At 38.1% G+C, this 15,224-nt stretch overlaps 1 protein-coding gene across 3 annotated transcripts; it reads left to right on the top strand.

Annotated features, from left to right (window-relative positions):
• Positions 1-2,228: 2,228 nt before the first annotated feature.
• On the top strand, positions 2,229-11,518 carry im:7151449 (complement decay-accelerating factor). Of its 3 annotated transcripts, none has more exons than XM_044022899.1 (13): positions 2,229-2,468; positions 3,497-3,688; positions 3,774-3,873; positions 4,992-5,062; positions 5,179-5,361; positions 6,536-6,589; positions 8,297-8,362; positions 8,529-8,600; positions 9,610-9,648; positions 9,739-9,777; positions 9,870-9,924; positions 10,616-10,691; positions 11,164-11,518. In XM_044022899.1, the coding sequence occupies exons 1-12, from the start codon at positions 2,393-2,395 to the stop codon at positions 10,671-10,673; spliced, it is 1,005 nt and encodes a 334-aa protein (XP_043878834.1). In that variant the 5' UTR covers positions 2,229-2,392; the 3' UTR covers positions 10,674-10,691; positions 11,164-11,518. The 3 variants fall into 3 exon arrangements, with proteins under 3 accessions (XP_043878834.1, XP_043878835.1, XP_043878833.1); XM_044022898.1 differs by having other exon boundaries at positions 2,231-2,468; positions 8,282-8,362; XM_044022900.1 differs by lacking the exon at positions 10,616-10,691 and having other exon boundaries at positions 2,230-2,468; positions 8,282-8,362; positions 11,164-11,496.
• The last annotated feature ends 3,706 nt before the right edge of the window (positions 11,519-15,224 follow it).

Here is a 15,224-nt window from a genome sequence, read left to right on the forward strand (position 1 = left end):
ACACATACACCTTTATTTTATAGCCTGGTAGTTTTGTGAAAACTGAATATTGGGGAGTAAAACCTTGCCCTCAAGTTGTGGAAAGTTAGAGAGTGAGTAAAAGTTCCTGCACCACTTCTGTTGAAACCTCCTTGATATGAGTGATCACAGACGAAAACAGTACAGGTGAACAATGCAGATTGGTCAGCATCTTATCTCACATGATAAGATGCAGACACATTCCTTTTCACTGGTCGCTGAGAAGGGAGTTGTCCAACAGTAAAGTTGAAGGTGCAGGAGAGATAAGAAGAGCGGCCTAGATTATTGCTCTCAAAGGCTTTGACCATGATACATTGCCTGGGCATTTGTTGCCTGCGATTGCCGTTTCTTTACACACCTTAAAAGGACATGAGGAGCACTTACACCATTTTTACAGGTCTCACTTTATTGGCTGTACATTCATTTTTTTTAATGACGTAACATGTAACTCCAAAAAAAGACGGCATACCCTAGCAGTGTATCTTCCCTCTTTAAGAAAATGCACTCACCACAGAGCGCGGACACACATTGTGTTTGCTCTTAGTTGCCAGGGTTTTTGTGCAACACATGTTTCTCCAGCAACTCTGGGTGGAGGACGCAGACGTCTCCTGTCAACAGAGTTATGTGGTTGCAATGAGTGTTAGGGAGAACTCTCCGGAATTTACCCAATGAGGCACAGCCCCCTTGTTGGAAAAGAAAATAATGGAAACACAGAAAGTGACTCAGGCTCTTTGACGACATGTAAAAGGCAATCCCCACTAAGACTAAGTCACTTTCTTTTCTTGCTGCATTTATCAACCATACTGTCATCAGGCTACTTGCAAATAGGACGTTTTTCTCAGATACCTGACACACACATGTATCTAGGCTATACTGAAAAAGAATATCTTCTAATTGCAGATTAAAGGTTAAGTCATATATTTGTGTGATGGAGTGTGTGAGTGACAGACACAGAAGAACGTTAGCCTTTAAAAACTTTACTACTTTACTACTGGAAATGATGCACCTACTAAAATACTCATAATAGAATAGAATAGAATACTCAGAATAACTCAAAAGAAATCCATTGTTTCTTAAAACTACGTACGGCAAGTTTCTTAAACAGTTAAACAAGGAGCTGCTCTTCTACCCAGTGTTCATCCACATACTCAAAGCCTGTATTTTGTGTTTTTTTTGCTATGAAAGGTATTTTACCAGGTTTTACCACAATGCAGCACACAAATTCGGTTTCAAACGTTGCTTTATTCATCATTTGCGACCTGCATTTGTCTTAAGTGCCATCGAGTCCAAGGTGGTGTGTCTGCTCCGAGCAGCAGAGAATGACGAGAGGACAGATACGCGACAATGTGGACGAGGCGACAACAACAGACAATAAAAACATATACGTTAAATATGTTCTGACAATGAGAGAGAGAGGCCTTCACTGGCATCTTTCTTCAAATTCCTCTCCACTTTAAGTACAGACACTTGTTTTGCTTCTCCTTTGTTTGAGACGTTTTTGAGTGAGGTAGTGAGGACTTATCCGCTTTTTTACAGGACACACCCATCATAGTTTTTTGTATTTTTTTTTCTCCGTTGCCATAGAAAACATCTTGTCTGTTGCAGGAGGAGGAATCTATTATTGAACTACTTTTACTTGACTTAAGCCCAGGGTTCACTTTCACAAAGTTGTAACATTGTATTCATGTAAAAAATGAAATAAAATTTTAAAAAAATTTAAACAAATTTAAAAAAGAGCCTTTTCCTCCTTAATTGTGAGGAGGTTATTTTTGCCCGCTGTCCATCACTAGTTCAGACCATACACTGGTACAGTCAGTCAATTACGATTTAATAGCAACATGTTCCGCTCTGCCTTTCAAAATAAGACAAGTATGTACTGAACTCAAGTACAGTACGTCAGACTGTCAAAAATGTCTTTTTTAAACAGTTAAATGATGTCACAGAAAATCTGGTATGGTGTTTCCAGAATGTTAAAAAGGCTTTGTGTGATTGATCCCACACTGGGGAAATGCACATGTTGTAGTAGTTAAAGGACAGATAATAGACATACAACACAATCAAACAGAAATAGAACCAAAAAAGAACGCAAAATGTGATGGTGTGTCATGAAACCTGAACTAGCCCTTTAAGAAGTTCAAATATGGTTGAAGCCCAGTTTCAAGGAAAGACTACTGCTTCTTTTATTGTGAAAATATGTTGGTCAATTTACCTGTTGAAGTTAGCTTGACCAGCGTAGAAGTTGGAGTGTGCTGAGTTGAAGTGGTGACTCCGGCTCACTTTAAAACAGACTCTCGTCCCGGCGACACTTTCCCCTGAAGCAGCAGGACCGACACTCACACAGAGACGGAACCGCTTTTATTTTGTCTCCTTCGACATGGACTGTTTCCTGGACTCGTGCGGACGGCGACCTTATCTGCTGTTAATCCATCTGTTTGTCCTCAGAGCAGCAGGTCAGTAAAACACCAGCGTGACGGTCTGTTTTAGTGAGATAAAGTTTGTCACAGCAGAGTTTAAAAAACACTTATGTCAACAGCAAAAACAACCGTGACAAATTAATACACCGTGTGCTTCCACTAACTTAACACACGTTTGTACAAAAAAAAGTGCGTAAACTATGAATACGTAATGAGTAGTGTTTGCTGTAAAGTGTGAGGGGAAAAGTGTTGTTTACAAACAAGTTTCACTTACGATACAGCCAGAGTATGAATTCCTCCACATTTTAGATGAACATTGTTTGAATTTTCTGGGAAACTGTCTGTTACATGCGACAATAGTTGTACTTTAATGTGTACTCCTCCAAATATTATTGGTTAATAATGTTTTATTTGGCCTCAGATATTATATAAAATTGCTAATAGGCAATATAATTATCGACTTTCGTATTTGTTATCTAATTATTTTGGATCTCACTTGAGAAAACTCATGTATATATATATATATTTATATATGTATATACATATATTATGTGTATATATATATATATATATATATATATATATATATATATATATATATACATATATATATATATATATACATATATGTATACATAATAAATTCCAGTGGTAAGTAAGTCCACTGCTTCCATAGTTCACATAATTTCAAAATAAAAGTGTTTGATTTGATTATATATGTGATAGCTAAATGTAATTGAAATATCTAATTATAACTTGAAATTAGGTGGCGGGCCACATGAAATTGATAGTTGGGCCCGCATTTGGCCTGCAAACCATAAGTTTGAGACCTCTGGCTCTACTCATACTTTACATATCTGTAACTGTACCTAATTAATTAAGAGCAACCACAAAAAATCTTTTATTGGTGATTTATTTACTTAACATGGACTGTGTATCGCCCAAATAAAAATGCATGAGACTTTTTTTTTTAATGGAAACAAAGGCTTCCTCTTGTCTGCATTATGAAACAATAAGATGTCGTTAGTTGTTGATCTTTCTTCTTTTTCTATTTTTTTTCTTAGCCAACTTAGCCTGCTCGAAACCTCAGGGTGGTGGAAACACCGTCCTCACGACTGATTCACTTCTAATGAATGATTTCCCTGAAGGCTCTGTTGCCTCTGTAGAGTGTGCTAATGGATTCATTGCTGAAAGTGGTAGTGGGATTATTACCTGCACCTCTGCAAATTGGACTGAACCCAGTCTCGTCTGTAGAAGTGAGTCCTGTCAACTTTGAATCACAACTCTACTGACTCTTAATGAGCAAACGCCCAGCAGCAATGTTTTTGTTTGTCTTTACAGAGATGGACTGTGGTCCTCCCAGACCTCAGGCAAATATGAGTTTTAATATCACTTCTGGTACTCTGTTTGGTGCCGTAATAAAAGTCATCTGTGATAAAGGGTGAGTATAACTGTCCTATATATCTGAAATTAAATAGTGATATATGTCTTAATGTTCAGAGGCTCCAGTGATAATCACTCAGTCAATTATCGTGTTCATCATGTTCTGTTCTCACTAGATCTACTGGCAACATACAGAATATGACTGACATCATGCTTGATGCCTTAGTCTTTAAATGGAATAAAAGACAAATAAAGGCTGTGCCAGAATGTGTTCATAGTTTCACTGATTAGAAACCTGGCTCTCGTTTTGCCTTGAGAGGGTTGTTGATATAAGGTTCCTGATGTAATTCTGAAGGAATTTAGTCTTCCGTTAGTTGAAAATACATTTCCATTGCATTTGAATGATCATGGGTGTATGGTTTCAGTTGCACCTCGTAAAATATACACAACAACGACCTTTAACCTTTTAAAAACAGTTACTGTGATCCCAGTTTAAATCACTGCATGTGGTTGTCAGATTCGCCAAATGACCTAAATAAGATGCTTCACTTACACCAGACGTTACATGTGTTCATCCACATATGCAACTGTCCTGCTGTCTGTTTTATTTTTGTAAACATTGAACCAAATTTTGTTAATTGAAGGCAGGGGTCTTAAACTATGATTTACCTGGAGGCCACTGAGCATCTAGTCTGGTGAAAAAAAAGTCGGGGGTGGGCAATATGAGCTGAAAATTGACGATATTTCACAGAATTTCAAAATAAAAGTGTTTGTTTTGATATGGAACAATATATAGGTCATAATAGAAACATATTTATGATCCAAAACAAATCTATGAATAAAAAACAAACAAACATTCAAACATACAAAAATAACGTTGATATTATGTGGTGGGCCAAAAGAAATGCGGGCTGCGTGTGGCCCGCAAGTTGGAGACCTCTTAGCGAGTTTAGCAACAGGTGGATATTGAAAGTGCAAGTTTGTTTGCTTAAGAGCAGCACTGGAGTGTTGTCACACAATGAGAGGAGATAACAAGGCAGTAAAAACATTATATACGTTAAACAATATCCTCTAACAAAGAACAAACATCCTCCTACAACAGTCGTCTGTCGTGGTCCCTCATCAGCTTCCTCTTCGAATCTCTGCAGACACTCATTTTCCTTCATCTGTCAACAGATACCAGATCAGAGGATCGAGCTACAAACAGTGCTATGCTAAAGGATGGAGTGGAAAAGCCAATTGTGAAAGTAAATGTCTCTTTTTGTGTCAGTTTATGTGACAACCATGTGAAGTAGTGGTTTTCTTTTCATTTCTGCTGTGAAGTGAATGTTTGTGAATAAGTGAACGTTTGTGTGTGCCTCAGCTGTGACGTGTGCGAAACCTACAAAAGTGACCAATGGCAGAATACTGTGGGATTCTCAGTATGACCCCAGATATGGCGAAACCATACAGTTCGAGTGTGATGAAGGATACACCCTGAGTGGCACGGGCACCATCATGTGCAGTGAAACGGGTGGATTTGATCCTCAGCCTCCTGAATGTAAAAGTAAGTCCACTGCTTTCGTGTGTGTGTATTTATCTACAGATTACCAGTTATTCTGATGAGAGTGGACAAAGCCTTAAGAATATTCTAGTCTAAAGCTCATTATTGACTGACCTTGGCTCAGTATCAATTCATTTCACATTTCAAAGCCTCGTTGATATTACAAATCTATTTTACAGAGAGTCTTGGCCAAGACGAGACATATTTCTTTCTACTTAAATTTCTATTATAGCAAAGTCTTATAGTTTGTATGTAATTCTATTTTTGGTTGGAGCAACTTGACTTGTTTCTGTTTTCTAATAATAAATAATGCTAATACTAATTCTATTTCCATTCTAAAATCAGGGAGTTAGATGACAAAAAGAGCTGTGTTCCCTATTGACGGTTCCATTTATATTACATTCTAATGTAGGTGATTTCTTCTCAAACGACTCTCAGGTGACAGATATATCTGCCTCAATAAACCACACAATTGTGCACGTGTACAAAACTGTACAAAAATACAAGTTTCCTGCCTCGTGAAATTAGTTTAAAATAAAAACACTGGCTGTGTGTGAGCTTAATGTAATTTATGCAAGGTTTGCAGTAAATAGATTACAACATTCCAAAAACACCCCCAAAAAGCCACTAACCATAAACTATGTGAGAGGCTTTTAAGATCGTCTTTCTGGAGCAAGTTTGCAGCTTCAAGCACTTCATTTTAAACAAATATTTATGTCATAAATTGTTTTTAATTAAGGACATCGAACATGCGTGTAGGTGTTGCCATGGGGACACTGAGCCTGGACACCACTGTTCACAGCGCAGGCATCTTGAAATACCCCCATTTTACCCCTTCTAACCCTTTATTCTCACGTTAAGTGTTTTTCTCTACTAATGGTCACGCTCAAACCCTCTTTAACAAAATAATGTAACACCATGCAACTTTTTTTTTTTTTTACTGCTCTATAACAGCTTACAAATCAATGTTACAGCGACGAGACAAACCAAAGGTAACAAAGTGTTGTCAAATAAAAACACTGCACTTGGTATACTTTTCCTACAAGTGGACAGTGTAACAAAGAAATGTCTTGTTTTTTGCTCAGTTGTTGCATGTTCTGTGACATTAAGTGTACATGTGTGTCACACCGCCAACTTCACAACCCATAGATGAATTCAGCCGTCTTTTCATTTGTAGATGTGACGACAGAAGGGCCGATTACGCTAGACATATCTACACTTCCACCACAAGGTATATAAATATTCATGTTATATACTTTATCATTAAATGAAACAATGCTAAATTATTACGTTACAGTATATCATATGATTTGTATCCTCACTAAATAAGAAATACATTAAAGGGATAGTTCAGTAGTTATTGAAGTGTGGTTGCACGAGTTACTGACACATTATGGCGCTTTTCCATGACACTGTTGTAGCCCAACTTGGCTCGGCTCTGCTCGGTTTGGTGTCAGGTACCTCGTTTTTCAGTACTATAGCTAGTGTTGTAGTCGAGACCACCTAAACCGAGACCAAGACGAGACCAAGGACTTGAGGGGTCGAGACCGAGACAAGACCAAGACCGTTAGTGTCGCTTTGCAGAATTTACACGTTGCGCTGTGTTTTCTTTTGGAGGTATTTATGCACAAAAAGGAAACCAAATTTTATTATAGATGAGTTGGCTGACATCTTCTCACGGCCTCTTCTCCTGTCACTCACATGCACTTTTGTGGGGGGCGTGTGAAAGGGGGCGGGAGGGGTGACAGTCGTTAACGGTGACAAAAATTTCGAATGATAAATGAGTCAATTTATTGGTTGTACCCGAAGCAAAACGATTTACGCAAAATCACAGTGATGATATTAACTTTAACTTTAAGTTAATCCAAAAATGCACAGGCAATTTATTGATATCCCCACAGTTCTCAGGTCTTGGCTGGTCTTGAAATAAAATCCAGAGTCCGCTTTGTCCGAGACCAAGACAAGAGCGAGTAAAAATGCAGTTGATTCCGAGACGAGACCAAGACCTTCAAAATGTGGTCTTGAGACCAAGACCGATCTCAAGTACTACAACACTAACTATAGCACCTCCTCAATGTGGGCGGGGTCTGCGCTCGCTTAGAACCTCACCAGGGTAGGTAATCAAAAAACACCAGGTACTATTCCGAATGGTAAAGCAAAAAAACTATGTAGAGTCGAGTCGAGCCAAGGTGAGCCGAGCCGTGCTAGAACTGTATAATGGAAAAGCCCCAAGAGTCATGGCTGACTGTGCTTTAAGTGCCCACAGCACTCCCCTTTCACTGAGAACCAGCATGAGACGGGCCGGCATGCTCTCATTGAAAACGTGGCTGCCAGCAGGGATGCAAGGAAAAACAGATTTTTGGCTCTTAATCAAAGGCTCAGTTAATAAAATTCCCTCCTGTTTAAGTCTACAAGATCTCCAGAATATGTTTGCTGTTTCATCTCACTGTTGAACACCCATTTCTGACTGTAACTCTGTAAACTGTCCACTCCCCACAATCAGGAGGATGTGTCTTCACATCAAACACTGCAGTCCCAAAATGACACATTTATTGATGGCGTCAGCGGTGAATCAACAGATCCTGTGTGCCGTCATGTTCCTGATTTTCTCTTCAGTTTTCAGTTGAAAAGGGTGAAAAAGCAGCAAACATTATTCTTAAGAGATATGTTAGACTTAAGTTAAGGTATGTTTTATTGGTGAACCTTTTGATGAGAGGCTAAATAGTTTTTTTCCCCCCTTGTTTTCAGTGTAAGTGAGCTTCTGCATTGTAGGGCGTTTCTCAGCCCAGGGAGTGGAAACGGCACAGTCAGCACAGACTATGTGTCATTACCTAATAAATCTGAACTGTCACTTTAAGAGGACTTTCCTGAATATCAAAGATATTTTTGACAACAGTGATTTTTTTTTTCCATGTGATACCAGTGTCCACTTCCACAGATTTAACTGCCCCATCCACAACTCACAGAGGTAAAACTATAACAACTGGCCCACCGTCTACACAAGGTACGGGAACATGTCTGCACACAACGGCACGTAATTAAGCTAAAAAAGCGTTTTAGACGCTGCTCGTAGAAGCATGAAGAGTGTGATGCATGTTTCAGAAATGGCTTGTCAGCATGTCAAGGCATTGTTCTCTCATCCTCAATTACTTCCATCCTTCTGTTCAAAGGTGGCAGAGGCATTTTCACAGCTGATGTTAAAGCTACGACCAGCGTAACATCACCAGCGTCGGCGAATCGAGGTATAGATGGATTCTTTTCTTTTTTGTATAATTATTATCATTGTTGTTGTTCCTCTTAAGACATTTCCAGTCTAAGACTAAGATATTGTATGGTTATTCTGCTCTATTTAGCAAAGGTACACGTACAGCGTTACATTCTTAAACTTGACTGAGACGCTTTTCATTTACTTTCAATGAAGTATTTCCAACTGCATTGCTTCACTTCACTCACGTTGCGTGTATTAAAAGTTGTAAGGTTCAATATCCTAAGGCAGTGTGTGCCTCAGCCAATCAAATCATGTCACGCAAATATTCCAACCTGAGCCTTTAAAATCACTTTTGTACACTACACAGCCAGAATGGACACCAACAATGGTGGACACCAAGCTTCCGATCATTAAGCGTTAAAGAGGGAGGTACTTTGTGTAGTCCATTTTCAGACAGGTCCGTTAACATTGATACAGTAGTTATTCAAAATAGAATAAGGAGACATTTCAACGGGTCCGTTAATTTGCAGTTGCAGTTTATAGAGTGGTGTGGGGTTCAGTGTCAGACTATTTCTTGCCACTGAGCAGTTGCCAGACAAGCAGAGACTCTGCGAAGGAAGCCACCGCACACAGCCGTGCCATAATTCGGCAAATGATGGCTCTTTCTATAGCTAGATTAATAAGTTTGTGTCTTCGTCTAACAGGCACTAGGTTGTTGTCAGTCGCCCTTTCTTCGTTTAACTAACCATTGCAAATAATAATTATAATCTCTTTTGTGTTTGTTTTAATTTCCTGCAGATAAAAGCAGATGAAATGTCACGGTTTTTCCCTGCGTAGGAAAATAGATTGTTATATACATTTGAAGGATCCTACAGTTACCCATTAATGTTCACATAGTGGCTTGAAATCAGTAAATGAGATGTTCAGATCCTGTGTGTGTGTGTGTGTGTGTGTGTGTGTGTTGATGTGGCTTGACTCTCTCTTGTTGCCCTTGACATTTAAATACTCATTACCATAGTAATTGTGTGGGTTTATACTTGCAGACATGCATGGTGGTACTGTAGATACCAGCAAGGATAATGGTGAGTTATTAATTCAGTCCCATTCCTGTGTAGTATAAATATGCTGGGTTATTTATTTGCCCTGCATTTACCTTTGAATGTGTCTTTCAGGACATGTGCCTGTCATCATCACTGTTGTGTGCGTTTCAGGTAATGTCCTGTTTTTCCTTGTTGGATTGCACACGCTAACTCATGTACTACATTTGAAATACAAAAAGCAATAACTTTACTTTTCTTTACAGTTGTAATTTTAATAATGGTCGGGTTTTTATACAAGTTTCTTCTGAGGAGAAAAGGGTGAGATCCACTATTTTACTCTTTCTGCATTGGTTCTACTTGATTTTGGCTTCATCTTTCTTTCCCCTTCCTTTCCTGCTGTTGCTTTTTTCATGTCTGCTCCTCTCACCTTTTTGACGTTGTCATAAAAGCAGTAAAGTATATGGCTCAGTACTGGCACACATTTGTGTGAGCAATGAAACGTGAAGCGAAGTAACAACAAGACTAACTCTGTGCCGATTTCAGTTTCCACGCTGCTTTTTAGCTTTTGACCCGTTTAAGGAAATCTAGATGTCTGTGTTTCCGGACCTGAGGAATGAGGGAAGTCAACAGGAAATTCTTTAACACTGTATCACCTGCTGTGAACAAAACTGCTTCAGGGCAACATTTCTCTCCATGTTGGAATGAATCAGGACAAATGTTTTTAATAATCACAATCCCCAACATTTTTTTGATTCTTTTATCTTTCATCTTTCATGCTGAAGCAATAAAAATACGGAAACTCTCCTTAAACATGCTTCTCATTACCTGTATACTTCTAAATAAGCTTCAGTGCATTAAGCCGAGTTCAACGCTGACTTTAACACTAACGTCGCCGAATGCTGATCAAGAATGCAATCCAACAATCCTTTGGTGAACTAATACAACTCTAATATAAGAACAACGTAACACAACAGTGCTGACACAGATTCCTTATTTGGTGACACTATAGCTCATATGACACCAGAGAAGACCTGAAGCCGGAGTTATTACAGTTCCAAAATCTTTAGGTTGCCCTCCTCACTCAGGTATTTGTAAACTCATGTATTCATCCCTTTAAAAAAAAATAACTCAAAAAAATATTTAATTACTGTTCACTAATTCATTTAAATTCTCTTATGGGCATCATTCATCAAAAATTCTTGTTAAGACCTTCTGATGTGGGCTGGTGATTTTGAAATTCATCAATAGTTTCTTCTTTTGGATTTGTCCTTAAATAAAAACAATAAAATCACACATTTTACTATACTGTGGAAAATCAAACTGTTCACTTGTGATTTGTACAGTAATTGATTTCATTTTTCACGTAGCATTATGGACTTTTATAATCAGTACAAGAATATGTCATTATTGTGTCGTGGAATTTTCTTAGGAACTTCATTAATGATGAATGAAGCCCAAAATGATTTGAAGTAAAGCCAGAGAATTGTGTTGTGCACCTTTTATGAGAATGAAGCTCAAACTGACTTGCTCTGTCTCTTCGTTTCATGTCAACACCAGCTCTGCAAATGGAACGATGCCTATCTGTTGAAGAACATCTGTTACCGGAGAGGATGCCAGTAGGGAAAAAAAGGCAGAACTCACTTTTTTATGTATATTTATATATATATATATATTATTGCACTATGAAGGACGGATAACAAATCCACAGAGAAGTATTGTAATTTAAAGGGAAGCATCACATTCCAGCTATCAAAAGCACTTTTTCATAATGATGTAAGTTTTTATTTACACATAATATTAATGCAAAGTTGTAAATATGTTAAGCGAAAACTGTTTGGTACATTATTTATATAACATGTCCTCCGTGTCTCTTTTTTTGAAGTATTTTAAGTGTCTCTATATTTTAATTTTGTGCCCTTATTTTCTTTTGTTTTAAGTTTAGGATTTTTATTTTATTTTATTATTCTTTTCTTAAAAGTGTTCAGGCAAAACTCTGTTATCAATGTGCTGTTATGTTTGGACAGAACCAAGAAAAAGGTGATTCACGGAGCACACAATGTGGTTTATTCAAAGTGAAATGGCGACTGATAAAGATACGATCTGCTGCATTTTTCGCCTCCTGGCTTTCTTCTCATCATTGTCTTTTGTTCTGCGAGCTGTACAAAACAATGACGACACAGTTTAATACATAAACCGTCATTATTGAAGCTTGTATAAAATGTGAAGGGAAAGTAAGCAGAATGGTTGTGACCCTGAATGTGTTAGTGAGCGGAAAAAATACTAACAGTAATTATGAGTCATTTATGAAAATAACAAATACCTGTATCTAACTTCTTCTTCTTTTTTTTTTTTATAAATAAATAAAAAAATATAGTAAAAACTTGAAACATTCCCTGCCATGGTAACAGCAGTGTTGTGCAGGGGACTACACAGCAAAGGCCGGCAATAAAATGTTCTGGTTTGGTGCCAGATTCTTAAACTTTGGCTGTAAACATCAAGAGACATTTTTTTTAAACCTTACACTTCCAGCTTTCATCAAATTACACCTTTCGTCAAATTATATCTGATCAGATTTGACCGTTTCCTTGAACAATTATGAAAAGAAAATGCCGCTTTATCGGACTAAAATCCCCTGGAAGACAAAACTACGGCGCTAAACAAGGCGCTCTTTCATAACTTCAGTCACTCATCTTAGTTATGTGGACAGACAGTTTGTCACCAGAGAGCAGGGGTTGACCATGTTTCTCAGATAAGCCTCTACAACAGTGGTGCTATTTGTGAAATTCATTCATTCATTCATTCATTCATTCATCCCCCCTTCCAGCTCCCCACAGGATATGAAAATGAAATGCTAACAGCTATGTGAGGCTGTTGTCACTGGGCACAGTAGGTGCATTGAGCTATATGTTAACATATCTTAGTTTAGCATGTTCTAAATGATAAACGAAACACAAGTTACAGCTTAAGTGGATGGGAATGTTTTTTGTGGTATTGTTTGTAGTATAAGTATCTGAGTTTTTTTTTTTTAAATGTTATGCAAAATAAAAAAAATTGTGTTCCTCACAAAAATATACACGACATACAAAAGTCAGAGGTGGTTTTTATTCTTGTTTTTTAAAGGAAAGTGAAAAATTCACAATATCATTCCTGAAAATGCGTCAGGAGCTTGTTAAGATTGATGTAAATAAGTTATACTATCAAGCCATTTCGCTTAAAACATTCATCCTGAGGGTAATATTTCAAAAAGAAAATTCCATGGCAGTCCATTGTGTGATTGTAAAGGCATTTCACTTCAAACTTCAAAAGTTAACTTCACAGAGTTAGAGGAAAAAGAAAAACAAAGTCCGCAGAACTCATCCTGCCGGGCCGGAAATGTGGGCTATCACCAGCTGCCTCATCCCTAAATAAAACCATGTGAACAATACACTAAAATATGTGCAGTGAATGAAATGAAACTCATATAATGTGGCTACTTTTCTCCAACTTCAAGTCAACACAGTGGCTCTCCCTTTTTGATTTGCTCAGCCTCAAACCCAGTGATGCAGGTTTGCAACCACATCCAAAAACAAACAAGGTACAACCTAGTCAATATGACAGTTTGTGTCATAAAAGCACATTTTATCGGTTCATTCTCTGGCTTCAACAAACCTTGTAAACCGGAGTGACAGTGAGAAACACGGTGTGTCCTCCCTGCTTCATAGTTTTCCACTCTGCTCCTCTTAAATCAAAATCCAGTTTTTCCAGTGCATTAGTACCACACCCACCCTGGCACATAGCATATCATCGCTGTCTGAATTAAGCCTTGAACAACTTGAGTCTCCTAAATATCAGCTTTCATGGGTCAAAAAAAGCTTCCACAAGTTTTTCCATAGGTTCAGCAGGAATTCACTTTATACTTTACAACCCATTTTCAGAGGTTATCTGAGAGCTAAACTAAATGAGCTAAGCTATATGACTTATTTAAAATACTGTATAATGCTTTTACTCCAGTGTATAAACGCAGTGTATAAATAGTTAAAAAGATCCGCCAAAACATGCGTTAAAGTGTATAGTACAATAGGAAAGAAGGACATAATCAGATCCAGGCATTTCATTCTAAATGTAATAATAATCAAATAAATATGAAGTTAGTGCATTTCAAAGCATTTATTGACAGTAAATACACATTCATACTTATGGAGAGTCTACTTGAAGTGTTATGAGTCTGATAATAATGACAGGAATTAATCACACTCTTTGAGGAAGTTACGGACTGAATGAAACGCGTCACAGCTGGACATTAAGATGGCTCTCGTCACATTAACTTCTCCAGGTCGTGATCCCATGAAGGATCTTTAAATAGTGTCAGTACACAGAGAGGAAGCGGTCTGCTCATCAGGCCTGCACAGGCCTGTCCACTTCATCATGTTCCAGTCACACTATCAGGTCACGCAGAAGCTCACCGCAGAGGATGTGATGCACTTCTCCTCACAAGTTTAAAAACAGAGGCAATTACACCACGCAAACACACACACAGACAAATTCGCATGTCTGTGGCGGAGTAGATTCAACCTGGCTACATGACAAAAACAAAGGACATGAGTCATGCACCACACCACTGTGGTTGGAGTGGTTAATGTGGTTTTGGCACAACAGACTTGGCTGTGGAAAAGAAAAAAAGAAAAAAGGAGAAAACCCCCCGATTGCCCTGGCAATAGTCAGGAATCACCGCTTTAATGTTGTTCTCATGAACAGGGCGGATGAAGATCTTTAGGCTTAAGACGAACATGACATAAATGGTTCCCACTGAGGCCTCGGGCAATAGACCAGAAACAGATGTTTAGCATGGATACTGTACCAACACTTTCAGTGTTTACATGCCTTTTAACTGAGCTTCACATAATGTAAGCACCTTCAACAATATGGATTTGTTTTACTTTCAGATTCAGTGTGCAGTATTTAAAGGGATCTGTTGGCCATAGGGGAGCAGGATATCCATACGTGAGTTTAAATTACAGTAAAAATCACCTGAAATGATTGCTGTGCTTTTGTTACCTTTGAATGAACCACGTTATACTATCATGTTTTAAACAGTAAGTACAAGTGGAGAGGGTTTTAATTTTACCTGAAGGCCTCCACATGTACTCTGGCACACTTTGAAGAGAAGCAAGGGGTATTCAGATGGTTTACCAATGCAACCTCACTGCCAGATGCCACAAATCCTGCACACTGAACTCCCACTCTTAGTTTGGCAAAGAAACATGTGGTTATTAGCTACAGCACAAAGAAATGTACAATATGGTCCTGATGTTGAATATTTGTTAAAGCTGTGGCCTATGTTTCTGTTGAACTGTGGCCAGTTTAGATAAGTAGAATAAGGATTTAACTCTGTTTTCTGTCTCTATCACCAACATGGCAGGACTTTATTTCACCTTCAACCGTACCCCATACTCCTCCGTTATAGGGCCTACAATTATTTATTGTAAAGAATAAAGATGCTACTTATGGCATAGAAAGTAGTGCTTTAAAGTAAACATTTACTGACCTATGGTAAAAAAAAACAAAAAACCTTTACTCTTTATTTCCAGCCCACATGTCTGATATGACCTACAGTGTGTGTAATTTTAACTGTCAGTCCC

This window comes from Solea senegalensis, linkage group LG4 (genome assembly GCF_019176455.1).
Source record: "Solea senegalensis isolate Sse05_10M linkage group LG4, IFAPA_SoseM_1, whole genome shotgun sequence".
Taxonomy (NCBI): Eukaryota; Metazoa; Chordata; class Actinopteri; order Pleuronectiformes; family Soleidae; genus Solea; species Solea senegalensis.

Coding starts and splice junctions, on each gene's coding strand:
- im:7151449 (XM_044022898.1), top strand. CDS start 2,393: ATGGACTGTTTCCTGGACTCGTGCGGACGGCGACCTTATCTGCTGTTA. Junction 3,874..4,991: donor AAAGTCATCTGTGATAAAGG/GTGAGTATAACT, acceptor ATCTGTCAACAG/ATACCAGATCAGAGGATCGA. Junction 9,649..9,738: donor AGATACCAGCAAGGATAATG/GTGAGTTATTAA, acceptor TGTGTCTTTCAG/GACATGTGCCTGTCATCATC.